Source organism: Neomonachus schauinslandi, chromosome 8, assembly GCF_002201575.2.
Source record: "Neomonachus schauinslandi chromosome 8, ASM220157v2, whole genome shotgun sequence".
Classification (NCBI taxonomy): Eukaryota; Metazoa; Chordata; class Mammalia; order Carnivora; family Phocidae; genus Neomonachus; species Neomonachus schauinslandi.
In genome coordinates, this window is record NC_058410.1 from 112,010,008 (window position 1) to 112,034,001 (window position 23,994).

General features: G+C 42.5%; 1 protein-coding gene across 2 annotated transcripts in view; it reads right to left on the minus strand.

Moving 5' to 3' along the window:
• The window catches only part of ZFAND3 (zinc finger AN1-type containing 3), a 337,499-nt gene extending 321,291 nt beyond the window's left edge, over window positions 1-16,208 (minus strand). For both annotated transcript variants that reach the window (XM_021684705.2, XM_021684704.2), the window contains exon 1: window positions 16,060-16,208. In XM_021684705.2, coding sequence (XP_021540380.1) covers window positions 16,060-16,130 — 71 coding nt within the window. In that variant the 5' untranslated portion in view covers window positions 16,131-16,208. The remainder of the gene's footprint in view (window positions 1-16,059) is intronic.
• Between the last annotated feature and the right edge of the window lie 7,786 nt (window positions 16,209-23,994).

Consider the following 23,994-nt stretch of genomic DNA (forward strand, 5'->3'; position numbering starts at 1 on the left):
TGAAATCATGCCATTTGCAACAACACGGATGGAACTAGAGGGTATTATGCTAAGCAAAATAAGTCAGAGAAAAGCAAATATCATCTGATTTCACTCATATGTTTAATTTAAGAACCAAAACGGGGGCGCCTGGGTGGCTCAGTCGTTAAGCGTCTGCCTTCGGCTCAGGTCATGATCCCAGGGTCCTGGGATCGAGCCCCACATCGGGCTCCCTGCTCCGCGGGAAGCCTGCTTCTCCCTCTCCCATTCCCCCTGCTTGTGGTCCCTCTCTCGCTGTGTCTCTCTCTGTCAAATAAATAAATAAAATCTTTAAAAAAAAAAAAAAGAACCAAAACGGATGAACATAGGGGAAGGGAAAGAAAAATAGGATGAAAACAGAGAGGGAGACAAACCATAAGATACTCTTAACTTTAGGAAACAAACGAAGGGTTGCTGGAGGGGAGGTGGGGGGAGATGGGGTGAGTGGGTGATGGACATTGGTTAAGCCTCTGCCTTTATCTCAGGTCATGATCCCAAGGTTCTGGGATCGAGTACTGCATTGAGCTCTTTGCTCAGCAGGCAGCCTGCTTCTCCCTCTGCCTATGGCTACCACCGCTTATGTGTTCTCTCTGACAAATAAATAAAATCTAAAAAAAAAAAAAAAGGAGGGCACTTGATGGAATGAGCACTGAGTGTTATAGGCAACTGAAGAATCACTAAAGTCCACCTCAGAAACTAGTAATCACTGTATGTTAATTAAATTGAATTTAAATAAATAAAATAAAAAGGTAGAAATATATATGTTAACTTGAAAAGAACTCTAGGGGCACCTGGGTGGCTCAGTCGTTAAGCGTCTGCCTTCGGCTCAGGTCATGATCCCAGAGTCCTGGGATCGAGCCCCACATCGGGCTCCTTGCTCAGCGGGAGGCCTGCTTCTCCCTCTCCCACTCCCCCTGCTTGTGTTCCCTCTCTCGCTGTCTCTCTCTCTGTCAAAAAATAAATAAAATCTTTTGGGGCGCCTGGGTGGCTCAGTTGGTTAAGCGACTGCCTTCGGCTCAGGTCATGATCCTGGAGTCCAGGGATCGAGTCCCGCATCGGGTTCCCTGCTCGGCAGGGAGTCTGCTTCTCCCTCTGACCCTCCTCCCTCTCATGCTCTCTGTATCTCATTCTCTCTGTCTCAAATAAATAAATAAAATCTTTAAAAATAAAAAAAAATAAAATAAAAATAATAAATAAATAAATAAATAAATAAAATCTTTAAAAAAAAAAAAAGAAAAGAACTCTAAAATACAGTTAAGTAGAAAAACCAACGTACAAAATACAGTGTAGTGTGCTATACTTGTGTTAGAAAAAGGAATAAATGCGGTATATGCACAGGAAACTTTTGGAAGGATACTCAAGAAACTTAGCCATGATTCTCACTAGATGGAACTCTGGGTATGGTACAGAAGGGAGACATCACTTTCACTGTGTTGTTTGAATTTTCTATCATATGAATGCATTCCTTTTGTAATTACAAAAAAGAACAAATTAAAAGATATGGCAAAACTATATAGGAAAATTTACATGCTATCTGAAAAAGGACTTGTATCCAGAATATATAAAGAACTCCTACAAATGAATTAAAAAAAAAAAAGACAACCCAACAGGAAAAAAAGCAAAACGTTTGAATAAAAACCTCACAACAAAGTTTAGCCAAACCGCCAACAAAGAAAGTTGCTCAACTTCATTAGTCATCAAGGAAATGCGAATTAAAACCACAACGCACACACAACCAAAATGAAAGACACAGTCAGTATGAAGTACTGACAAAGACGTGGAATAACCAGAACTCATATACTGCGTAGGAGTGTAAAATGATAAAACCACTCTAGAAAACTGGCAGTATCTACTAAATCTAAACATGTATATACTACACACACACACACACACACATTTATAACCCAACAATTCTACTGCCGGGTATATACCCAAAGAGAAATGAATGCTTATGTCCACCAAAGACACATGCAAAAATGTTCATAGCCACATTATTCATAATGTCCCCAAACCAAAAAGCTCCAAAAAGTAGAAAGGATAAATTATGCTATCATATAAGGGAATACCACAAACCAATGTAAAATCATTACCTCTCTACACAAATGTAGATGAATCTCAGAGTCATAATGCTGAGGGGGAAAAGTCACATATAAAAGAGAAATACTGTATAATTCCCATTACATAAAATTAAAACGCAGGCAAAACTAATCCATGGTGATAAAGGTCAGAAAAGGTTGGGGGTATCACCTGGGATAGGGAATAAGGAGACTCCCGCTGGGATGTTGGAAATGCACTATGTGTCAATCTGGGTAGGTGGTGGTTATATACTTACATACACGTGAAAAGAATCATCAAGCTGTACATAAAAATTCATAAAAATAAGAGAATGAGAATACAAGTCAAAGACTGGGAGAACATTTTTCCAAAAGACGTATCTGATGATCAGATTGTTATCCAATATACATAAAGAACTCTTAAAACACAGTAAGAAAACAAACCCAATTAAAAAACAGGCAAAAGACCTGAACAGACACCTCACCAAAGAAGATGTACAGATGGCAAATAATCATCTGAAAAGATGCTCAACATCATGTATCATTAATGAATTGCAAATTAATGAAACACCACTACATATCTATTAGAATGGCGAAAATTCAAAACACTGACAACATCAAATGCTGGTAAGCATGTGGAGGAACAGAAACACTCATTCCCTGCTGCTGGTGGGAATGCAAAATGGTACAATCACTTTGGAAAATAGTTTTTGCAATTTCTTACAAAACTAAACACACTCTTAACATAATCCAGTAATCACATTCCTTGGTATTTCCCAAGCTGAAACCATGTCCACACAAAAACCTGAACGTGAATGTTAAGGGCAGCTTTATTCATAACTGCCAAAAGTTGGAAGCAATCAGGATGTCCTTCAGTTCGGGGCACCTGGGTGGCTCAGTCGTTAAAGCGTCTGCCTTCGGCTCAGGTCATGATCCCAGGGTCCCGGGATCAAGCCCCACATGGGGCTCCCTGCTCAGCGGGAAGCCTGCTTCTCCCTCTGCCTCTGCCTGCAGCTCCACCTGCTTGTGCTCTCTATCTCTGTCAAATAAATAAAATCTTCAAAAAAAAAAAAAAAAAGATGTCCTTCAGTAGGTGAATGAATAAACAAACTGTGGCACATCCAAATAATGGAATATCATTTGGTGCTAAAAAGAAGTGAGCTATCAGGCCATGAAGTCATGGAGTAAACTGAAATGCATATTACGAAGTGAAAGAAGCCAATCTAAAAAGGCTACATACTCCAACCATATGACATTCTGGAAAAGGCAAAACTATGGAGACAGTAAAAATATCAGTGATTGCTCGGGGGTGGGGATATGAATAGACATAGCACAGAGAATTTTTAGGACAGTGAAACCATTCTGTATGATACTATAATGATAAATATATGTCATCATACATTTGTCAAAACTCACAGAATGCACAGGAGTGAACTCTAATGTAAACTATGGACTTCTGAGTGTCAATGAGGGTTCACGGACAATTAAAAGTACCACTCTCATGGGGGATGCTGACAGTAAGGGAGATGGGGGGGTGATGGGATATAGGGGAACTCTCTGTACCTCCTGTTCACTTTTGCTGTGAATCTAAAATTGCTCTAAAAAAATATTTTTAATTCATCAAAGCATACACTTGAGTGCAGTAAACTAAATTATGCTTCAATAAAAAAGTAGAAAAAGAGATCTAAGAAAAAAACTGGGGGCGCCTGGGTGTCTCAGCCATTAAGCAGCTGCCTTCAGCCCAGGTCATTATCCTGCGGTCCTGGGATCGAGCCCCGCATCGGGCTCCCTGCTCCGCAGAAGCCTGCTTCTCCCTCTGCCTGCCGCTCCCTGCTTGTGTGCTCGCGCTCGCTCTCTCTCTCTGACAAATAAATCTTAAAAAAAGAAGAAGAAATATTTAAGGTAATCTATGGCATTAGAAGTCAGGATAGTGATTACCCTTGAGCAGAATGAGCTAGTGACTGGAGAAGATACAAGTGGGGCCTCCTGGGGAATAAGAATGCTATTTCTTGATATAGGTGCTGGTTACCTGCAGGTATATTCACTTTGCAAAAATTCATTTCACTATATACTTTAGATGTATGCATTTTCACTATACATATTACACTTTAATCGAAAAGTTTACATTAAAAAAGGGTACAATAAAAGTACAGACATGCCATCTAATTCACCAAAAAACATGTTCAATCTGTCTAAAACGAATCTTCTCTTCCCCCACAAGTCCCTCATCTTCCAGACAGAATCACTTCAACTTAAGAAATTCCAAAGTATAGGGCGCCTGGGTGGCTCAGTTGGTTAAGCGACTGCCTTCGGCTCAGGTCATGATTCTGGAGTCCCGGGATCGAGTCCCACATCGGAGCTCCCTGCTCTGCAGGGAGTCTGCTTCTCCCTCTGACCCTCCCCCCTCTCATGTGCTCTCTCTCAAATAAATAAATAAAATATTAAAAAAAAAAAAAAAGAAATTCCAAAGTATAAACTTTTTTCTACCAAATAAAACTCTGCACATCACTGACAAACGGCATTAATCACTACCTACAATTTCACTTTCAATTTAGGAATAATTGCATTCACAAACAACCTTTCAAAATATAGCCAGCTTCTAAGTAGAACTTCTATACGCACCACATATGACTGACCATCTTTCACCCAGTTGCACATGTCAGAAATCTTGCTGCCTCTCTTCTCCTTTCCACCTTCCCATACCTCATCCAATCTGTCTCTGCTCTTAGAGTCAAGCCCTCTCTTCAGTCCTCACCAACTCAGTGCTATGGACTGAAATGTTTGTGTCCCCCCAAAATTCACACATTGAATCCTAATGCCCAATGTGATGGTGTCTGGAGTTGAGACCTTCGGGAGGTGATTAGACCATAAGGGTACTGCCCTCATGAATGAGATTAGTACCCTTAGAAAAGAGGCTGGAGAGATCCCTGACCCCTTCCACCCACATGAGGTTACAGTTAGAACACAGCGTCATCCATGAGGAAGCAGACTCTCACCAGACTCACGGATTCTGCCAGTGCCTTGATCTTGGATTTCCAGCCTCCAGAACTATGAGAAACACATTTTTGCTGTTTATAAGCCACCCAGTCTGTGGTATTTTGTTATAACAGCCTGAATGGACTAAAATACCCAGATTTCAGCCTATATTCATCCTTAGCTTTCCTACTCAGAGTTCCTTTACCTTGGGTCCACAGACCCCATAGTATATAGATAGAGGTATATTTATATGTAAGTGGTTTCCTTCATAATCATAGGTGTTTTATTTATGCATTATTCCCGAGAAGAGGTCCATGGTCTTCACCAAATTGTCAAAGGGATCCATGGCCCAAAAAGGTTTAAATGATCTAACTGGACTCTGCTTCCAAGCTTATACTCTCCAATTCTCGTCCACACTGCTGCCAGGTATTTTTTGAAACATAAGTATCATCTGTCATCCATCCTTAAAATCCTTAAATGGTCCCAAATACTTCCAGGATAAAATCTAAACTCAACAGCATAGCAATCAAGTATGCTCATAACTGGCCCCTGCTCATCTCCTCAGCTTCATCTTGCCTCCTGCCATACACTGCTACTAACATACTAAGCTGAATCTGCAATTCTCTGAATTCGCCGTGCCTTCTCACTCCTCTCTTCCTTTGCACGAGTTGTTCCCCCTGCCTTTTATACCCAGCTTAAGCACCATCTCCTCAGAGAAGCCCTCCTGGCCATCCTCCACTCCCAGTCTCAGTAAGATGTCCTTTCACTGCTCACATCACTCTGTGATGATCCCCCCAAAGCAATTTCCTCATGGTGTTTGGTCAGTTTATTGGTCTGCCTCCCCTTCTACACTGTAAGCCTTCCTAGGGCAGAAGCCAGAGCAGGGTATATCATGCCTAGCAGAGCTCAAGACCACAACACAGTACTCAACAAATGCTTACTGAACAAGAGACTGGCCTTGGAAAAAGTGAAACTGGACAAAGGCTGGTCAGAAACCTCATCAACTAATTAGGTGGCACTGATCTGGAGACTGCCATTAGTGCAAATTGCCCAGTTGAGGTAAGATAGTTCTGCATCTACTAATTTACCACCAATGTTCCTTCATTCAAGGCTGGGAAGTTAGCCTTTAGTAAATGTAATTACCATGGTCAGGCAACGTGCCAAAGGCTTGACAGGCATTAGAGCTCACTAAACCTCAAAGCAACTCTAAAATATTCTTTTTTATTATTATTTTAAAGATAAAGAGGCAGAGAGGTAAACTACCCAAAGTCAAGCACAAAGTTTCAAAGTCAGGTTTTAAACTCAGGATTCTGATTCCAAAACCCATGCCTAGCTGCTGAACTCGGTTGGTTTTCTGGAGATAAGAGATCAGCATGCCCTTGGGAAGAGCCTGAACTGGATGACAGGCAACCTTTCATTAGCCACTCAGCAAACAGAAAGGTCTTATTCCCCAGGCAGCACTACTATTAAATTCTTTAACATTTAACGTAACCTCCCCCCGTAAGTATTAGTTGCAAAATCTAGAAGGGCTTATGAGAGTTGTTTTTCCAAGAACAGTAAGTAAAGCTAGTGAACAACAAGTAAAAATGGGTGAAACTTTGTTGAACTCTCCATCTGACTCAGGAATTGAGAAGGGAGAAGAAAAATCCATCTCACACAATAGAGTTGGTTGTGGCAATACCAATAAGGGAAAGAAGGTAGATGGAGTCTCCACAGCCTGCTACAAAGAGACACCACGAAACACCATCCTTTAACTGGCGGAAAAGGTGTCTTTGAGCTTAGAAAAAGAAAGAGCTCAGGGGGTTCTAACAGATGGAACACCAATCTGCTGAAAGCTGCTTCATTTCCACTAAACTTTAGCTTGGAATGTGCACCACAGCTCCTATTCTATGATCTTTAGCACTTCCCTGCAAGACCCCAGGGTCCTCACACCCTGCACTTCTAGAGAAGACAGCATGTTCTTTAATCCCACCCACCACCTGTTCACATTAGTTTCTCTAGCCCTTACAGATGCAGCCACCTCTCATATTTTGATTAGAAAGTGGTGACCACAAAGCATCTTCATTCCTAATTACCACCACTCCACTTCCATCTACATTTCCCGATTTTCATCCCCCTTACACTCCAGTCTTCCCCTTGACCACCTTCTGTGTCCTTCCTCTTCCAACTCACCCTCAAATCTAGTTGATAACAGACCTGTGCAGTGACTTTTTTTGCATCCCAAATTTAAACGCAAAACCAACACAGTCCATTCTTCCTAGTCACTAACTCCAACCAAAACAACATACAATGTAACTAGTGAAAACTATTCAGGTAAACCTAGGGGGCTTTCAACTAGAATACCTCCCTAGTCACTAGACAGTTTAAAACCAAGGGTAAGAAAATGGAGTCTTTAGGGACATACACTTCCACAGAACAGGTTTTTACTGTGGCTATCATTTTCTAAACTAATCCATACCGATACCGAGATTATAAACCCCTAAAGACACCCAAGTATATACCATGCAATCTCCATACTTTCCCTCAAGACTGTATCTTTATAATTTAAGTCACAGCAACTATTCCTTGATTATATCCTGCCCAATATGCAATGAAGAAAAAGATTAGCCTTACAAATAAAATGCATGGTTTGAGCACCTCTCACTGGCAGTGGGGGGAAGGGTGGGTGACACGGATGACAGGGAGAGCTAATTAACAGTGACCTATCCACAGAAACAGGGAATACAGGCCTCAAAGATTATATGAACATCCCCCCAATCAACAAAAGAATAAAACAAAAGTTCCCCTAAGCGAACATTTCTATAGATCAGCATCAAGAACACTCCTTTATTTTTAAAGGTGAGTAGCACAGCTTTGTGTTACATTAAAAGAGAAAGAAAAACTACATAAAATCATGTAAAGTCATATACTTTGAAGATTTTATACACACATGCAAAGTTTCATATGCAAACACACAAAGACTTGAAAAACCTGGTTTTCTAGATTTCAGTGGCAACTGAAGAAGAAAAATAATACCATCCATTCCTCCCCAAGTGCAAAAATCTAGAAATCATAAATCTAGAACACAACTCACACTGAAATATATCATACCTTCTCCCACCTCCAGTTTATTTTTTATTATTTTTTGCTGGTTAATATATTTCTGGACAGTTCAAAAATGATTGTAATCTATTTTGTATCTCATTCATTCTTTCGGGCAATAACTTGCCACCACATCTATTCATATAAGGCACCCTAGAAAGGGTTGAAAATTGAAAAACAATGACCTGAAATAGGCAGACTTTGAAGCATAGACATGCTTAGGAAAGCCCTCCACCCAATCTATGTTCTCCAAATTCCTGCCCCCACTCTTCCAGCTAGGTACCAGAAACCACAGAACCTCACACTGTGTTCAGAAATTCTACCAACATAAGCATGCAAGAGAAAATAAAATGCGTGGGACAAGAACCTGACTGTGGGAAGCGTATCTGTGATACTTTTGAATAGTCAGAATACTTCTTCCAAAAGTGTGGCTGAGAGTGTGATTATTTTATATAAATGCACTTCAACTTACCAGTGCATAAGAGTCCAAGAAATAGATCTAAGACATCAAAAGCTGTTACTCTACACCATTCCACTTTAGCAGGAAGAAATGAGAAAAGGCACTCCCCAAAAGGTCCCAAATACATCACCAACCTCACTCTTTCCCAGGTCATTAATGAGGCAGCAGTGAGGCCAAATAGAGCCTGTCTGCAAATTAGAAACACAAAATGCTGTGGTGTGGTCTGCTCTCATCCCTCCCACCAACCACCCACAGCCAGGGTGATAGCAAGCTCCCAGGACATTCTTCTGCCCTAATCACACCTGCCTACGATACAGGACATCTGGTACTATTGAATGAACAGATGCAATGAGCTAGTACTGCACCTTCTTCCCACTGCATTCTTCCTTCCTCTGGTCAACAGCTGCAGCCACAACTCCAGATGTCCAGCACTGTTTGCAGCTCTGTCCCCTGGCCTCAAGGATGACATGGCGTTTTCTTTCAACTCGTACCATTCCCTCAGCCTGGCACATCACAGTGGTTTTGCTCACTGTTACTGGATATTTCAAAACATTCCACCTTCTTCTGTACGTGGGAACTTGAATTTACCAGAAAATCCAATGCACTTATCCCCAATCACATATCAAAAGCTGCCATATCAGATTTACATTTGTAAAAACAAATATTCCGCCACAAAAGTCATAGTCCAAAGGTGAATACCTTCAAAAAGTCTCTCACTAAAGAGAAATTAAAAAACTGATTCTCCATTAGTCCAACACCTCCCTGTATAGGCCTCTGAGGTTGCCAGTTAAAGAATGCTAAGAAAAGAGCAAAGATGATTGACTTAAAAGCTAACATAAAAAAAAACTGCTCAAATTATGGACTAACATGTACTGACATTTTAATTCCCAAACTGATCAAAGGAACACTTCCCAGTAATCTGAATTAACAATAGCATTGCTTCCCCCAATAGAAATAAAATGTTAGAGCTGGAAAGAAACTTAGAGCTAAATTAGACAAGTCCCTCATTTTCAAAAGACAAGAAAACAGGAGTCTGAAGAACTCACAAGAAAATAGGCTTGAAAATGTCAATTATATCTCAACAAAGCTGAAGAGAGAAAAAAATAGGCTTGAAAATCCTGGTTGTCTATCAGGTCAATGTTCTAGAAGAGCACTGTCCAAAAGAACTTTCTGGAAGGATGAAGTGTTCTGTATCTGTGTTCCCCAATAGGGTAGCTACTGAGCTAGTGAATACTTAAAATGTAGCTAGTATAACTCAAGAACTGAATTTATTTAACTTTAATTACTATGAATTATAAGTTGCTATATGGAGCTAGTGGCTACCATAATGCCTAGCACAATTCTAGAATATGTTCTTAGATTCTGGTTTTTAAAGCAAAGTTGCTTAACCTCTCTTCTGCATTTAACACATACAGTAAATTTCTTCTTAAAAATATCTCATTCAGCAACCTAATCTTGTTACATAGGGACCCAGTCCAGAGCAGGATCAGCCTGTCTCTCAAAGCCCCTAGTAGAACTGAGTGACAATTATGTCATCCACCCGGTTGGAATGAAGTCCCTCTTATACAAACTGCTCGATACAAGTCCCACACACCCAACAAGCCTGAATATGGACGATTTTTCAAGTGTCTCATTAAAATTATACAAGTGTTGGGTTGTGACCAGTCACTTCCTACATGTGGCATTGTACCAAACTTTACCTTTCTTCAAAAAGAAAAAAAGAATTTTAACCTCAATCTTTATGATTATAGGATTCTGAAACTTTGTATCACTTTGCACACACACACAACCTCTTTATGATCTAATAAAAATCCAAATTATATTAGTTCTCACAGTCTTACTATTCTGTTCTCAGTAAATATATTTAACATGCTGGGTTCTTTTCTTAAGGACTTCATTTCAAAAGATTCTTAGCCTGGGGCACCTAGGTGTTGCAGTCAGTTAAGCAAGTGTCCTACTCTTGGTTTCAGCTGCACCGGGATCTCAGGGTCATGAGATAGGGCCCTGTGTCGAGCTCTACTGTCAGCACAGAGTCTGCTTGAAATTTTCTCCTCTCCCTCTGCCCCTCCCACTCATGCTAATGCTTGAGCTCTCCTCCCACACGTGCTGCATGTGCTCGCTCTCCTTCTCTCTCTCTCCCGCACGCCCTAAAATAAATATTTAAATCTTAAAAAGATTCTTAGCTCTCTGATTTTTCTACCTAGGAAAAGGTTAGTCTATGAGAACTAATGTTAACTTTAATACCATTAAGGATTAAGAAGAGATTTTTAGTCAAAACTTTTCAGTACGACTTAAAGTACTAAGTTCTCTTTTTTAGGCAGGAGGACAGTAAATGGGAGAAAAGGGTAATACCGAAAGACCTGTATGTCCTATACGTTAACTGGATCTAACTCTAAAAAGCTGTTCCCTCAAACTAGTGTAAACAAAGACCATGTTTTCTCAAAAAAAAATCTGTGTTCCGTCACATCAAAGGGACAAATTTTATGTTTTCTGAATACCCAAATGCAATCAGGAAAACAGGGCAAGTAGATAAACATACTGACAGTGAGTATTTCATTGTATCATGTCACATCTTCAGGTGCGCACAATACTCAAAAATGCAAAGTAAAACTGCACAAATGAGCTGTTTTGTTTTTAAGGGAATGTTTAAGGGGGCTTTATAATCAAGGGATAATCAGTGACATCACTGGAATAAACATTCTACTGATTATCTAGTAATTCATGCTGTATTCACTTGAACTTGAAAGCCCAGGTTAAGCTGGTTGAAGTGTTGCAACATGTTCTAACTGGGAGACTAAGACTGAAGAATCCAGGGCCCCACACTGTTCAGAGCTAGGCACACTAGCCAGATGACTCACGAAGTGACAGAAACAGAGTTCTACATCAATTCCCAAGGCCTGGGCTCAGAGGGAGAAAAAAGAAAAAAATAAGAGATTCTATTTAAGCTAACTAGTTAATACCTTGTGATTCCCAAAAGTAAAATGGAATAAACCAAATCATCTTATATTTCAATCAACTTTCTACTAGTAACCTCTTCAGGAATGGAATACAGTTTGTGAGAGGACTCTTGATCTCTGCCTAAACCCATTTTATTTAAAATACATCATTATCTAGCATCTCTAGTTGGTGAATAAAACGCTTCAACAGAATAGATCACAAAAAATACTGGTATCTATTTCCCTAAAGAAAATGTATCCATGTAATATTTATTTTATGACATGATTCATTAAGAGCTTATTTTTTATCAAAAACAATGGTTTACCAAATAAATTCCATATTTAAATACTCCATTATTCCCTAAATATGAGACTGCACATTTATGTATACTATACTTTAAAATTATGAAAGAAATAGTACTTCCCAAAATTTTCCGTATTACATTACAATAGAGATGGTCTCCAATTGTAAAAGCAAAATACCAACAATTGGATTTTTACATTTAATAAGTAAAATTAGAAAAAAAAAGTCCATCTTTCCCCATCCTACCTAATTATCCTTTTTTATTATCCTGCAATACTCAGTATATTAGTGTCTTAGTCTTCTTCCTCTCTTTTTTAGAATGTCTGCTCTTTCAACAACTTTTGAAAATACCTATGAATTTACATGTATTAGTACATTTTAATTATCTGAACAATTTAAAATGTAGCTTCAATTAATAACACTTATACCTGTGTAGTTTAAAAGTGCTTTTGTATATATTTCAACTAAAAAAAATACTATTTCACTTCAGATTTGACTATTACAAACTAGCATGTTTTTCTCATGATTACAGAATGCCTAAAAATGAGCCAAGAAAAACGCTCACATTTCACTAAAAGTTTTAAGTACATATCTCAGAGAAAAAACTATGATCATTAACTCTAAAAACATTGTATACACCATGCAAACACCTTACAAATTTTTTTTTAAGATTTTATTTATTTGACAGAGATAGACACAGTGAGAGAGGGAACACAAGCAGGGGGAGTGGGAGAGGAAGAGGGAGAAGCAGGCTTCCCACTGAGCAGGGAGCCCAATGCGGGGGCTCAATCCCAGGACCCTGGGATCATGACCTGAGCCAAAGGCATATGCTTATCAACTGAGCCACCCAGGTGCCCCACCTTACGACTTTTATAAAGAGGTAAATCTTCAACAATTTCCAAGGTAGCTATGCTTCCCAATGGAGAGATGGTCTCTATAAAATAATAACTTAATTACTTGCACACAATTATACAATATAAACCAAGAGAAGGAAAAGTAGAAACTTTACTTGTTCAAGCACTCAAAACACTTGCATTGTATGCTCCTCTTGTCATTCCATTTTCTAATTGCATTCCCACAAGCAAGACCTCACAGCTTTCCTATCTAACCAAGCCCAACTAACTGGTGTCCTGACTCAACAGCAAGTCCAGCAGCCTAAGTCACTACAGAGAAGAGCAATCCTAAGGAACTGCCTTCAGTCTACTGGTGCCAGAACATTCTGGTGAGAGGCTCCTCTGCAAAGGGCTGGGTGTGGGCCATGGCTAGCTGACTTTATAGACGTACGGCTTCCACAGAATGCAATGCTGACTGAAGTTTTCAGATAACACACTCACCTTCATTTTCATCAAAGGAAAAGGCAAAAGATACCTCCTGAATGGCTTTCACAGCTACCTACTTCTCTCCATTCTCCCTGGCTACTACACACAATCATCCCTACTCTGGGTTACTCCTCCTGACAAGACTTCTGAACCTCTGGCAACTCCCCACGAACATAAAAACATCACATTCATACGCACAATCATACCCACACACCCAGGCCACTCTCAACATCATCCAATCTTTCACGTTGAAGAAAATCACGACACTACCTGCTCAAGGTTCTCCCATAGTTCCTTAGTGAACTCAAGATAAAAGTCCAAAGATTTAGGCATTACCTATAGAGTCCTGCATCACCAGCTTCTCTTGCCATCTCTAGTGGATCCCCCCCTCACAATCTACCTATCAACCCCAATGAACTTCTGGTTCCTCAAATGTGGAGTGCTCTCTCTCACATCCAGGCCTTCATCCATGCTATTCCCTCTGCATGAAAAAACTCCTCTATTTCCATTCTCTCCTAGTCTTCCTGCAGGCCTAGGCTGGTGTCACTTCCTCCAGGCTAACTTCCTCTACCTCCACCTCAATTAGGTTAAGTGCCCCTCCCATCGCACCCTATACCAATCCTAACACACTTTATTCTGTCCCTTTACTTCTCTATGCCCTCTGCCCCCCAGAGGATGGGGCCAGTGCCCCCTTGTCCACCACTGTATCAGAGACACTCAATTATTTGTTGAATATATTCAAGTTTACTTAATGAACATAGTATGAATGTGACCCATATAATAAGGGACAATGTTCAAAGCCAGTTATGATGAAACTAGGCAGCAATATCATTACACTTTGGTATAAAATGCAAACTACACAGCTACCTACAAACTCCTTTAGAAAAGTTTAAAGCCTTACACATTAAAAAAGAACTCTTTTCAACATAAAAATATTAGTTTTGTGCTCACAACTGTTAGGCAAACTGCAGTTCCTAAAAAAGGCCAAATTGAAAGTAACAAAAAAGCAAGCCTGATTGCTTATAGGTCAGGTATGAGATCAGTTTAACTACTCCTCCCTGCAACATCAAACTTTCTTGGCATTATTCAGAACTCTGCTGGCTAAAAGTAAAAGGCTATTCCATTTCCTCAGTTTCTCCATCTTGCTGTAAGTCTTTCAATAAGGGTTCCACTCATGATAATGGTCCCAACGACATAAACGTTGCCAGGGAACAAGCCTCTGATACAACCTGGGCATTAGTTGCCATTGGCAGCTACTTTCTTTGAGCCACATGTCTTCTTATGAGTTACAATGAGAGGCTTGTGACACCAGATTTTTCCAAGGCAGTAGACTGATGTCATAAACGTGATGGTACCAAGCACTCTGGAGAGCTCACCAGCTCCACTCTGAACTCCCTGTAAGCAAGGGGCAAGTTATCCACCCTCTTAAGCCTCAACTTCCTCATCTATAAAGAGATAATGGTTCTACCTCCTAAGATTTCTGGGAATTAGATGACCTGTGAAAGCACTTAGCAGCCAACCCAATTATTAGGAAGACTATAAAATCTAAAATATTTTCACATCTTCAAAACTTTTGGTAATACCATAACTTATTTTTGACTAACCTCTTTCCACCAGGAATTTTTTGAGAAAGAAAAGGCAGAAAGATGAGAAAATGAGAAACTATTTCTTTGTTGCAAACTCTGAATTTGACAAATTCCACACAAAACTACATTAAGATCCACTTTCTAATCTTTCTCTGCACTCCCCCAAATCAGACTTAATCTGTACCTCAACCATTCCTAACACCTGGGAGGTAGCAAAAATAAAATACTTAAGTACATCTTCCCAAGATGTTCTCGCCGAAATAATCATTTCCTTACTGCCTCTATGCACCTTGAAATCTACTATGTCTTAGGAAAATTTTTTAAAAAAGAAAAGAAAAGAAAAAGGGGCTCAATCACAAAAGTCCTTCAAAGTCTCTGGTTTCTTTACAATACAATTAGAATCATAAGGTAGGATGGAGGCACCTGTTAGGAAAGAAAGGTGGTAAATTCACGAAACTCCAAGCATGACAAGGAGAATTTAAAATCTAACTATATGTGGAAAAGTTGATTTCCCACCTCCTATTTTTTCACTCTAACACAGGATGGCCAAGTAATAATGCAGGCTGGCCAATGTGAATATTTTTATCATTTAAAAAAATGGGGAGAAAGGAATTTGTGCCAATTGAGCAAACTGGCTCTCACGTTCCCAAGCCAGGCTGACTTGAGTTTTATTTACTTTTTTTTTTTAGGCAAGAAAATTTTACAGATCTTCTGAAACGTGTTTTAAATAAAGGTGAGACCTCTACAGTCTTATAACTTTACATTAGCCTGGATTCCGGGCTGGATTTTTAAAAAATGGGTGACGTGTGAACAGCTTCCTAAAAGCAAATAGGGCACTGGGATATAATTTAGGAAGTGATGATGCAAGTCTCTGGGGGACAGGGCGGGGGGGTGAAAAAGTCAGAGGAAATACCCTCCTGGTGCCTGGGCACCAACTCATACCAAGGCGGGGAGGGAGGGCTGGCCTCCACATGCCAAGGGAAAGGGGCACCCCAGCTCCACCCGGAGGTGCCAACACCGCCCCCTCATCCCTCCCTCCTGCCCTGCCCCCCTCACCCGTGGCCCGGGCGGCCCCTGTTGGCCCAAACCTCAGGTAGGAGAGTCCCAAAGGGTGGCAGAACACCCCGGGCAGGGCCTTCTCTGCCCACCTCCAGCTCCCCACCCAGCGCCCCTCCCCGAGATGCGGCCCCTGCCTCCTCCCAGTAGGCCCGGCTAGGGCCCAGCCCCCAGGGTTCCGGCCTCCCGCGGCCCCAAGGCCTGCCCGGGCAGCCCCCGCGCCCGCGCCCGCGCCCCCGACCCCCGCCCCCACCCGGCCGGACACTTACCCCCAGAAGCCGCAGGGACAGCGAGGCGGCAGGCTGGGCGCTTTGCTGCGCTCGCTCCCGGCGTCTCCCATGGTGCTCGGCGGCGGCGGAGCTCGGCGGCGGCAGCGGTGGCGGCGGCTGGGCCTGGGCCCCGCTCGAAGGAGGCGGCAGCGGCGACGGCGGCGGCGTCGGGGGGCTCGGGGCGGGGGGAGGGGGAGGGAGCGGGCGCGCGGGCGGGCGCGAGTCCGGGGCTCCGAGCCGGGATTCCAGGCCGGTCAGCTGGAGGCGGGCCGCACCACTCGGCCTGCAGAGACGGGGGGGGCCGGGGGAGGTGCGGAGAGGAGAGGGAGGGGAGCTGAGGAGGAGGGGCGTACGGGTGAACCGAGGACCGCGGGGGAGGAGGGAAGACCCGGCGCCCTCGGCAGCTCCCACCGCCGCTCGCAGCCAGAGCGATGTCCCGTGCGGCGGCGCTGGGAAGGACCTGAGGCCCCCGCCGGCTCTGGCGTAGCAGCGACCGCTGTGAAGTCAAGGGCCCCGCTCGCTCCGTCACTCTCCCCTCCCCCGGAGGCTGCGCTGACCGGACAATGGCCGCTCCGCCCCCTCCCCTCCTCACACACCCCTCCCAAGGAGTCACAATGGTCTCGCCCGGGGGAGCCGCCGCCAAAGCCCAGCAGCTGATCAGCTGGGATCCGGGCGTGCCACTTTGTTCAGCGCCTCAAAGGAAGAGTATGCGGCTGTAGGCAAAGCCGAGAGCGTCGGGCTATCACTCGGCGACGGGCCTCTGAGGCTCTCGTATTCTTGGAACTTTTAAAATCTGAGGCAAACTTACCTTCTCCCCGTCTGAAGAAGGGGAGCAGGGCTTCTGAGTACTCTGGGACGCGTTGCCTCCCCCCAAACGCGAATGGTACGCCCCAAGCGGGAGGGGGAGGAGCGGATTAGTTGTTTAGGGTAAGTCAGGCCAGTCCCAGAGCGGCAGACGAGTGCTGCGCATGCGTCCGGAGACGCCGTAACCGGGTGCTGGGAGGGGTCAGGAGGGAGTGCATCCAAACCCGGAAGTGGGTCTTGCTTCTCCCGGGGCTGCGGGGCTCTTCATTTGCGGGGAGGGCCCGGAACCGGCTGCTGCGGGCCCTGGGCGATGTTAGAGACCATTTCTCCACTACTGCCAATCCCCTAGAAATCGCTGTCTTCCCAGTCCCCCCACACTGGACCCACTTTTCCAGTTCCACCCGGAGAACTGGTCTCCTCTTGGCAGTAATGAACTTAATGGGAAATGCCCCTCCCCACCCCCGCACCAGGAAGAGCGGGAGGGTAGTGTCTCGGTCAAGTTCCCTGCCTCTCCTCACTCATAGATGCCCCCCATCCTCAGAGACGCAAGTCCACTCCCTATGCCTAGACTAGGAAAATCTCTCTTTTTCTAGAGTGGGCATGTTTGGTTTTTAGAGGGGAACTATGGCCGAATCAGTGATGAAAATTGATGTAACCAAAGAAGTTCGAGCCCCTAAAAAAATAAGCCTTTAGCACTCCATGTCTTTGATCTTGAACTCATTCTGAGTTCCAGCCAGTCGTGAGTAGAATGCGATTGTTGGTGACAAATTTCAACGAGAAGGAAACTTGCACCATATCTCCTGGAGAGGTGGCCCACAGCTGAGACCCTTGTGGGTGAAATTCTAGGTCCCTGCTACTTGGCAGGAAGACTTCCTGGCTCTAGGTGGGAATACGAGACCCTCAGAGGGTATTACGTAGATTAATTTTATTTCTATATCTGCCATTATATTTGTGCATGATTTGTGGACTTAACATTTATGATACTTCTTTTGGCCTCTAAAGAGCAAAGATCACATTTAGCTTAGCATCCTCTTAAAGATGCTGTTGATGATGAGGACAGTGATTGCAAAAATCAAGTCATTTACAGCCAATGCACCCCCAAATGAGAGTGCTGATTTTCGTAATACTGAGTTTCAACTTTGTGGATTTTCACAAGCCTTCAATAAATATTTCTGTCGAAAGTCCATAGAATGGATGAGACCATACAGCACACTAGCTTTCACTGGACTCATATTGCCCTTAAATCCTCACTTAGACTGACATAAAATTGCCACATTCATGAAAGACTTAGAGCCTTTGAGTTTAACAGACCAAGATTAAGTGGGACTCTCTCTCTCTATTGGCATCTTGATGATCTTTTATATATGGAAAAGGAAACCCTAAAATCAAAAGGAAAATTTAGTATAAACTGTGATTGTCATCTTACAAACTGCCTACCTGTTTGTTAGCCAGTTTTCATTTTTGCAAGCCTCTAACCAAGTACCCAGTATGTGCACAAAATTTTCTAAGGCCTTGTCCCTCCTATTCCCCTCTGCCCCACTGCTCTTCCTCTCTCTTGCCCAGCATACTCCTACTGCCCATTCAGGCATATGTTATCTCTTCAGTCCCTTCCATACTCTTGACAAGGCAGAATTGGTCCCTCCTTCCTCTACCCTCATAATCTCCATTATAGGACCAAGAAATATACATGTTAATCTCTTATCACAAAACCTAGCTCCAGAAGGTTTGGCTCTTAGAAATTTCTAACTGCTGGGAGACCAACCATGAGAGACTATGGACTCTGAGAAGCGAACTGAGGGTTTTAGAGGGGAGGGGGGTGGGGGGGGTTATTAGCCCGGTGATGGGTATTAAGGAGGGCACATATTGAATGGAGCACTGAGTGTTATATGCAAACAATGAATCATGGAACACTACATCAAAAACTAATGATGTAATTTATGGTGACTAACATAACATAATAAAATAAAACCTAAAAAAAATAGCTAATGTGTACCCTCAACCCAGTGGGGGGTGGGGAGGGAATACAAGACCCTTGGAGGGTATTACTCAGATTAATTTTATTACCAAATGCTATTTTATTTCTATATGTGCCACTATGTTTGTTCATTATCTGTGCACCTGTGGGATCCACCAGTCTCTGTGGGATTGAAGCCAACTCAATCCATGTTTGCTGCATGGAAGAGCTAATCTGATAAGAAGCCACTCTTAGTCAAGCCTCTTTCATCTGCAAGAAATATAAACCACTGGAACTTCATGCAAAACTTAATGAATTAATTAATAATTTATGGAAGGAAATAATCTTAAAGAACCCAAGGACACAGAGAGGAAAAAGATCTCATGAAGGACTGGAAGAGGGGTCTAAAATACTAACAGAAGCCAAGTAGCTAGTCCTTCATTATCTCTTTTTCTCTCTGGTCACATGTTCTTCCATCTCTCATTCTGCAGACCTGCTTTCACTGCTGCTCTGGGAACACAGTGGAAAGTGACTGTCCACACTTGCCTTGCCTCACTTCAAGAACCAGCAATTAATCAGTTATCTATGAATCCCAGTTCTCAGGAGAAAGAACCTGACTGGTCAAATTTATGTCAGGTTGTCTATTCTTGATAAAGTTGCTTTGAGCCAGTCCAGGCTCTTTGTTTTGTAATGCATACAGGACTGCCAGAGGCCCATCCTTGTAGCCTGTGGGTCTCAAAGAAGGTCAGTGATGTTCTTGACAAAGATTCCAAAGGTATCTACCAGAGACCGAAAAAGGAGTCAATTGCAGCCTGAAATCAAAAAGCATAAAGAACAGTGGACGTGATGGGGTGCCTGGGTGGCTCAGTCGTTAAGCGTATGCCTTCGGATCAGGTCATGATCCCAGGGTCCTGGGATGGAGCCCCGCATCGGGCTCCCTGCTCAGCGGGAAGCCAGCTTCTTCCTCTCCCACTCCCCCTGCTTGTGTTCCCTCTCTCACTGTGTCTCTCTCTGTCAAATAAATAAATAAAATCTTTTAAAAAAAAGAACAGTGGACATGTTCAAGAATTTTCCAACAAACTAACACCTACTTAAACTATTTCAGGCCTAAAATTAAATGGCATTCCCTCAAAGAAGCTTTCACTAATCCCCAGCCTCAGTTAAGATTATGTTGTCCCATTTTATCTTCCTTTGTAGAACCTATCATGGTTTATAATTAATATTTATTTGTGTGTTTTCTCTCCAAAGATCATATCCGTTTTGCTCACTGCAAAAAAAAAATGCCCACGGGGCGCCTGGGTGGCTCAGTTGGTTAAGCAACTGCCTTCGGCTCAGGTCATGATCCTGGAGTCCCGGGATCGAGTCCCGCATTGGGCTCCCTGCTCAGCAGGGAGTCTGCTTCTCCCTCTGCCCCTCCTCCCTCTCATGCTCTCTCTATCTCATTCTCTTTCTCAAATAAATAAATAAAATCTTTAAAAAAAAAATGCCCACATACAATGCCCAGGACACATTTGGTAGACATTAATAAATGTTTGTTGAATGGAAAAAAATAACCAATGTGAAGCCCATATATGAATTGGCACCCCATTCAGACTATCCTGGGGGATTTTCTATCACACCTTTCCTAGAAGACACTGAAACTCACTGTGAGTCTTTTCATCACACTGAGTTGTACGAAATGAGACCCAGTGTTCATCTTCCCAAGGTTTCTATGAGAAGAGCCCTTGAACCAGTTCCTATAACATGCCCACTTAGTTGGCTGAAAACTCAGAGAAAACATAAAATTTCAGGGCATCATCAAATTAGGGGACCAAAGTATGGGGGTAATTGACAGAAGTGCTTTTGTCATAATTGTCTTGACTATTTCCTAGTGTAGATTACGTTCCAGATGAACCTGTGATGTGACTCTTGGGTGTAGTTTGCAATCACCATTGGCCTAAAAGGAGCCATCTACATGCTCAGTAGGGTCTAATAAAGGATAATATTAATGCTTCAGCAGCCAGAGCTCTTGAAGTAGCAACTGAGGTTGTGTGGGAAAGAGCCAGGTGTGACTCAAGGGCAGGAGCTCACAAGGGCTGCTTCCTTGGTAATACTGAGTCCAAAGACCTTAGCCCTGCAAGAGATGGCCAAAAAGGAGACACTTGTAGAGACCTGAGAGGGAGCAGATTGTCCTCCAACTCAGATTCTAATTCTTACCCCACAGCTCTAACTCCCAGTTCAAACCCTTCCATCATTGTAATTCATTCTACCCTAGTATTAGTCCCAATGTCCAATCCAAACTCTAGCCTCCATCTTCATCCTAATCCCAACATTGTCTGTAAAAGTTAATCCTAGATTCAGACCTAACCCCAACCCTAATTCTGTGAGTTTAACGAAGGCTCCTTGCCTTGCCACTGAGTATTTTCCTCAGTTCCTCTTTCTTATGTCCCTTGACCCAGACCCACTCCTGGGGACAGAGAATCTTATGATACTCTGGACCCCAGAGGAGAATGGGGGCCAGTTTTAATAATCCTAAAAAAATCCTGAAACAGAAAAGGGCCTTGGGCTGCTAGGAAAGAGAAAATGGGGCATCTTTCACCTGCAGCAACCTTTCCCAGCTGCAACATGTCCTGTTTGCCGAATTCAGGAACTGCTCAGCCTCTGAAAGTCCAGAAAAGATGCAATCGAAGTCACCTGTGTAGACCTTAGGAATGTGTGCTATAGCTGGCCAAGAGCAGAAGATCTGAGACCTTTCTGTAAAATGATAGGGTTAGATTAGATGAGTGTCTTTCAAACCACGTTCTCAGAGAGCAAGAATTCTGGTTTCTGCTCTCCTCCCACACTTGGGTTTGGTTTTCCAAAGCGGGGGGCGGGAGGGGGAGCATTTTTTTTTTTAAGTCACTGAACTAGACCCTCCCTAAGTTTGCTTCTGGCCCTTGAGTTTTCTGATGTGCAGTTGATTCTTTTAGTCACTTACGGTCCACTTGGCATGGATAAACTCTCAGAACCAAGGGAAAAGAAGAGCAACCAAGCATACCATCTCCAGCCCTTCTCAGGAAGCTAAAAATAAATTAAATAAAATGAAGAGTGCAATGGAGAAGAGAGGGGAGGGGAGGAGAGAATGCTGCCATTTCACGTTTCATGTTCCCATGTTCATGAAGCAATTGCTGATTTCCCTGCTGCTCACACCCATCTTGGTGTGAAATTTGATTTTACTGACTTTTAAATTTCTTTTCAAGAATGGAAATACTGTTTTTCCCAGAAATACTTGACCTTTTTGGGGACAAAATTTTCAAATAATGAGAAAGCAAAAGTCCTCCCTAATACTACTCCCTAGAGAGACTCTTAACGGTTTGTTACATAGCCTTCCAGGCTTTTCATTTATATACTGTTAGATAAACAGGGTCATATAACACAGAGTATACTATGATTATTTTTAACTTAGAAATATGTCATGGACATCTTCCACATCCATGCATGTAGCTTTGCAGTATTGTCCATAGCTAAATTATTAGGGTTATCTGAAGATATATAGGATATATATGTTCTATTGGTTAAGATATATATGAAACCAGGGGCACCTGAGTGGCTCAGTCAGTTAAGTGTCCGACTCTTGATCTCGGCTCAGGTCTTTTTTTTTTTTTTTTTTTTTTTAAAGATTTTATTTATTTATTTGACAGAGAGAGACACAGCGAGAGAGGGATCACAAGCAGGGGGAGTGGGAGAGGGAGAAGCAGGCTCCCCGCTGAGCAGGGAGCCCGATGCGGGGCTCGATCCCAGGACCCTGGGATCATGACCTGAGCCGAAGGCAGACGCTCAACGACTGAGCCACCCAGGCGACCCTCGGCTCAGGTCTTGATCTAAGGCTCGTGAGTTCAAGCCCTGCGTTGGGCTCCATGCTGGGTGCGGAGCCTACATTAAAAAAAAAAAAGGATTGACAAACCCAAAGAGACTCTTAATCATAGGATACAAACTGAAGGTTTCTGGAGGGGAGGGGGGTGGAAGGATAGGGTTACTGGGTGATGGACATTAAAGAAGGCATGTGATGTAATGAGCACTGGGTATTATATAAGACGGATGAATCACAGACCTGTACCTCTGAAACCAATAATACGTTATATGTTAATTTTAAAAAATTAATTTTTAAAAAGATATATATGAAACCATATATGAAGCTATATATATAGATACAAAACCATACACACACACACACATATATATATATGTTATAAAGTACGGTTGATCCTGAAGGACACAGGTTTGAACTACGCAGGTCCATTTATATGAGGACTTTTTTTAATACAGTACTGTACTGTAAATTTATTTTCTCCTCTTTCTGGTTTTCTTAACAGCATTTTTTTTTCTCTAGCTTACTTTTTTTTCAAGATTTACTTCTTTATTTGTCAGAGAGAGCGCGTGTACATAAGCAAAGGGAGTGGCAGGCAGAGGGAGAAGCAGGTTCCCTGCTGAGCAAGGAGCCGGATGCAGGACTCAATCCCAGGACCCTGGGATCATGACCTGAGCTGAAGGCAGATGCTTAACCAACTGAATCACCCAGGTGTCCCTCTGGCTTACTTTATTGTAAGAATACAGCATATAATACATATAACATACAAAATATGTGTTAATCGACCATTTATGTTATTGGTAAGTCAATAGTAAGTTATGAGTAGATCAGTTTCAGGGGAGTCAAATGTTATATGCAAATTTTTTACTCTTTAGGGAGGGGTCAGCATTCATAAATGCCCCTGCATTGTTCAAGGGTCAACTGCTTAACCATATATATGAGGTTTATTTTCATTTATTTATTTATATTATATATATATATATATATATATATATATATGTATACACACACACACATATGAGATTTATTATAAGGAATTGGCTCATGCAATTAAGAAGGCTGAGAAGTCCCAAGATCTGCAGTCTGGAGGCCCGAGAACCAGGAGAGCCAATGGTGGTAGGTTCCAGTCTAAGTTTAAAGATAAAAGAGAAGATTGATGTTCAGCTAAAGACCATCAGGCGGAGAGCAAATTCTTTCTTGCTCAGCCTTTTTATCTACTCAGGCTTTTAACAAGTTGGATGGGGCCAGCCCACACTGGTGAGGGAAATCTGCTTTACTCAGTCCACTGATTCAAATGTTAATTTCATCCAGAAGAAACCTGCCAGACACACCCAGAATGTTTAACCACATA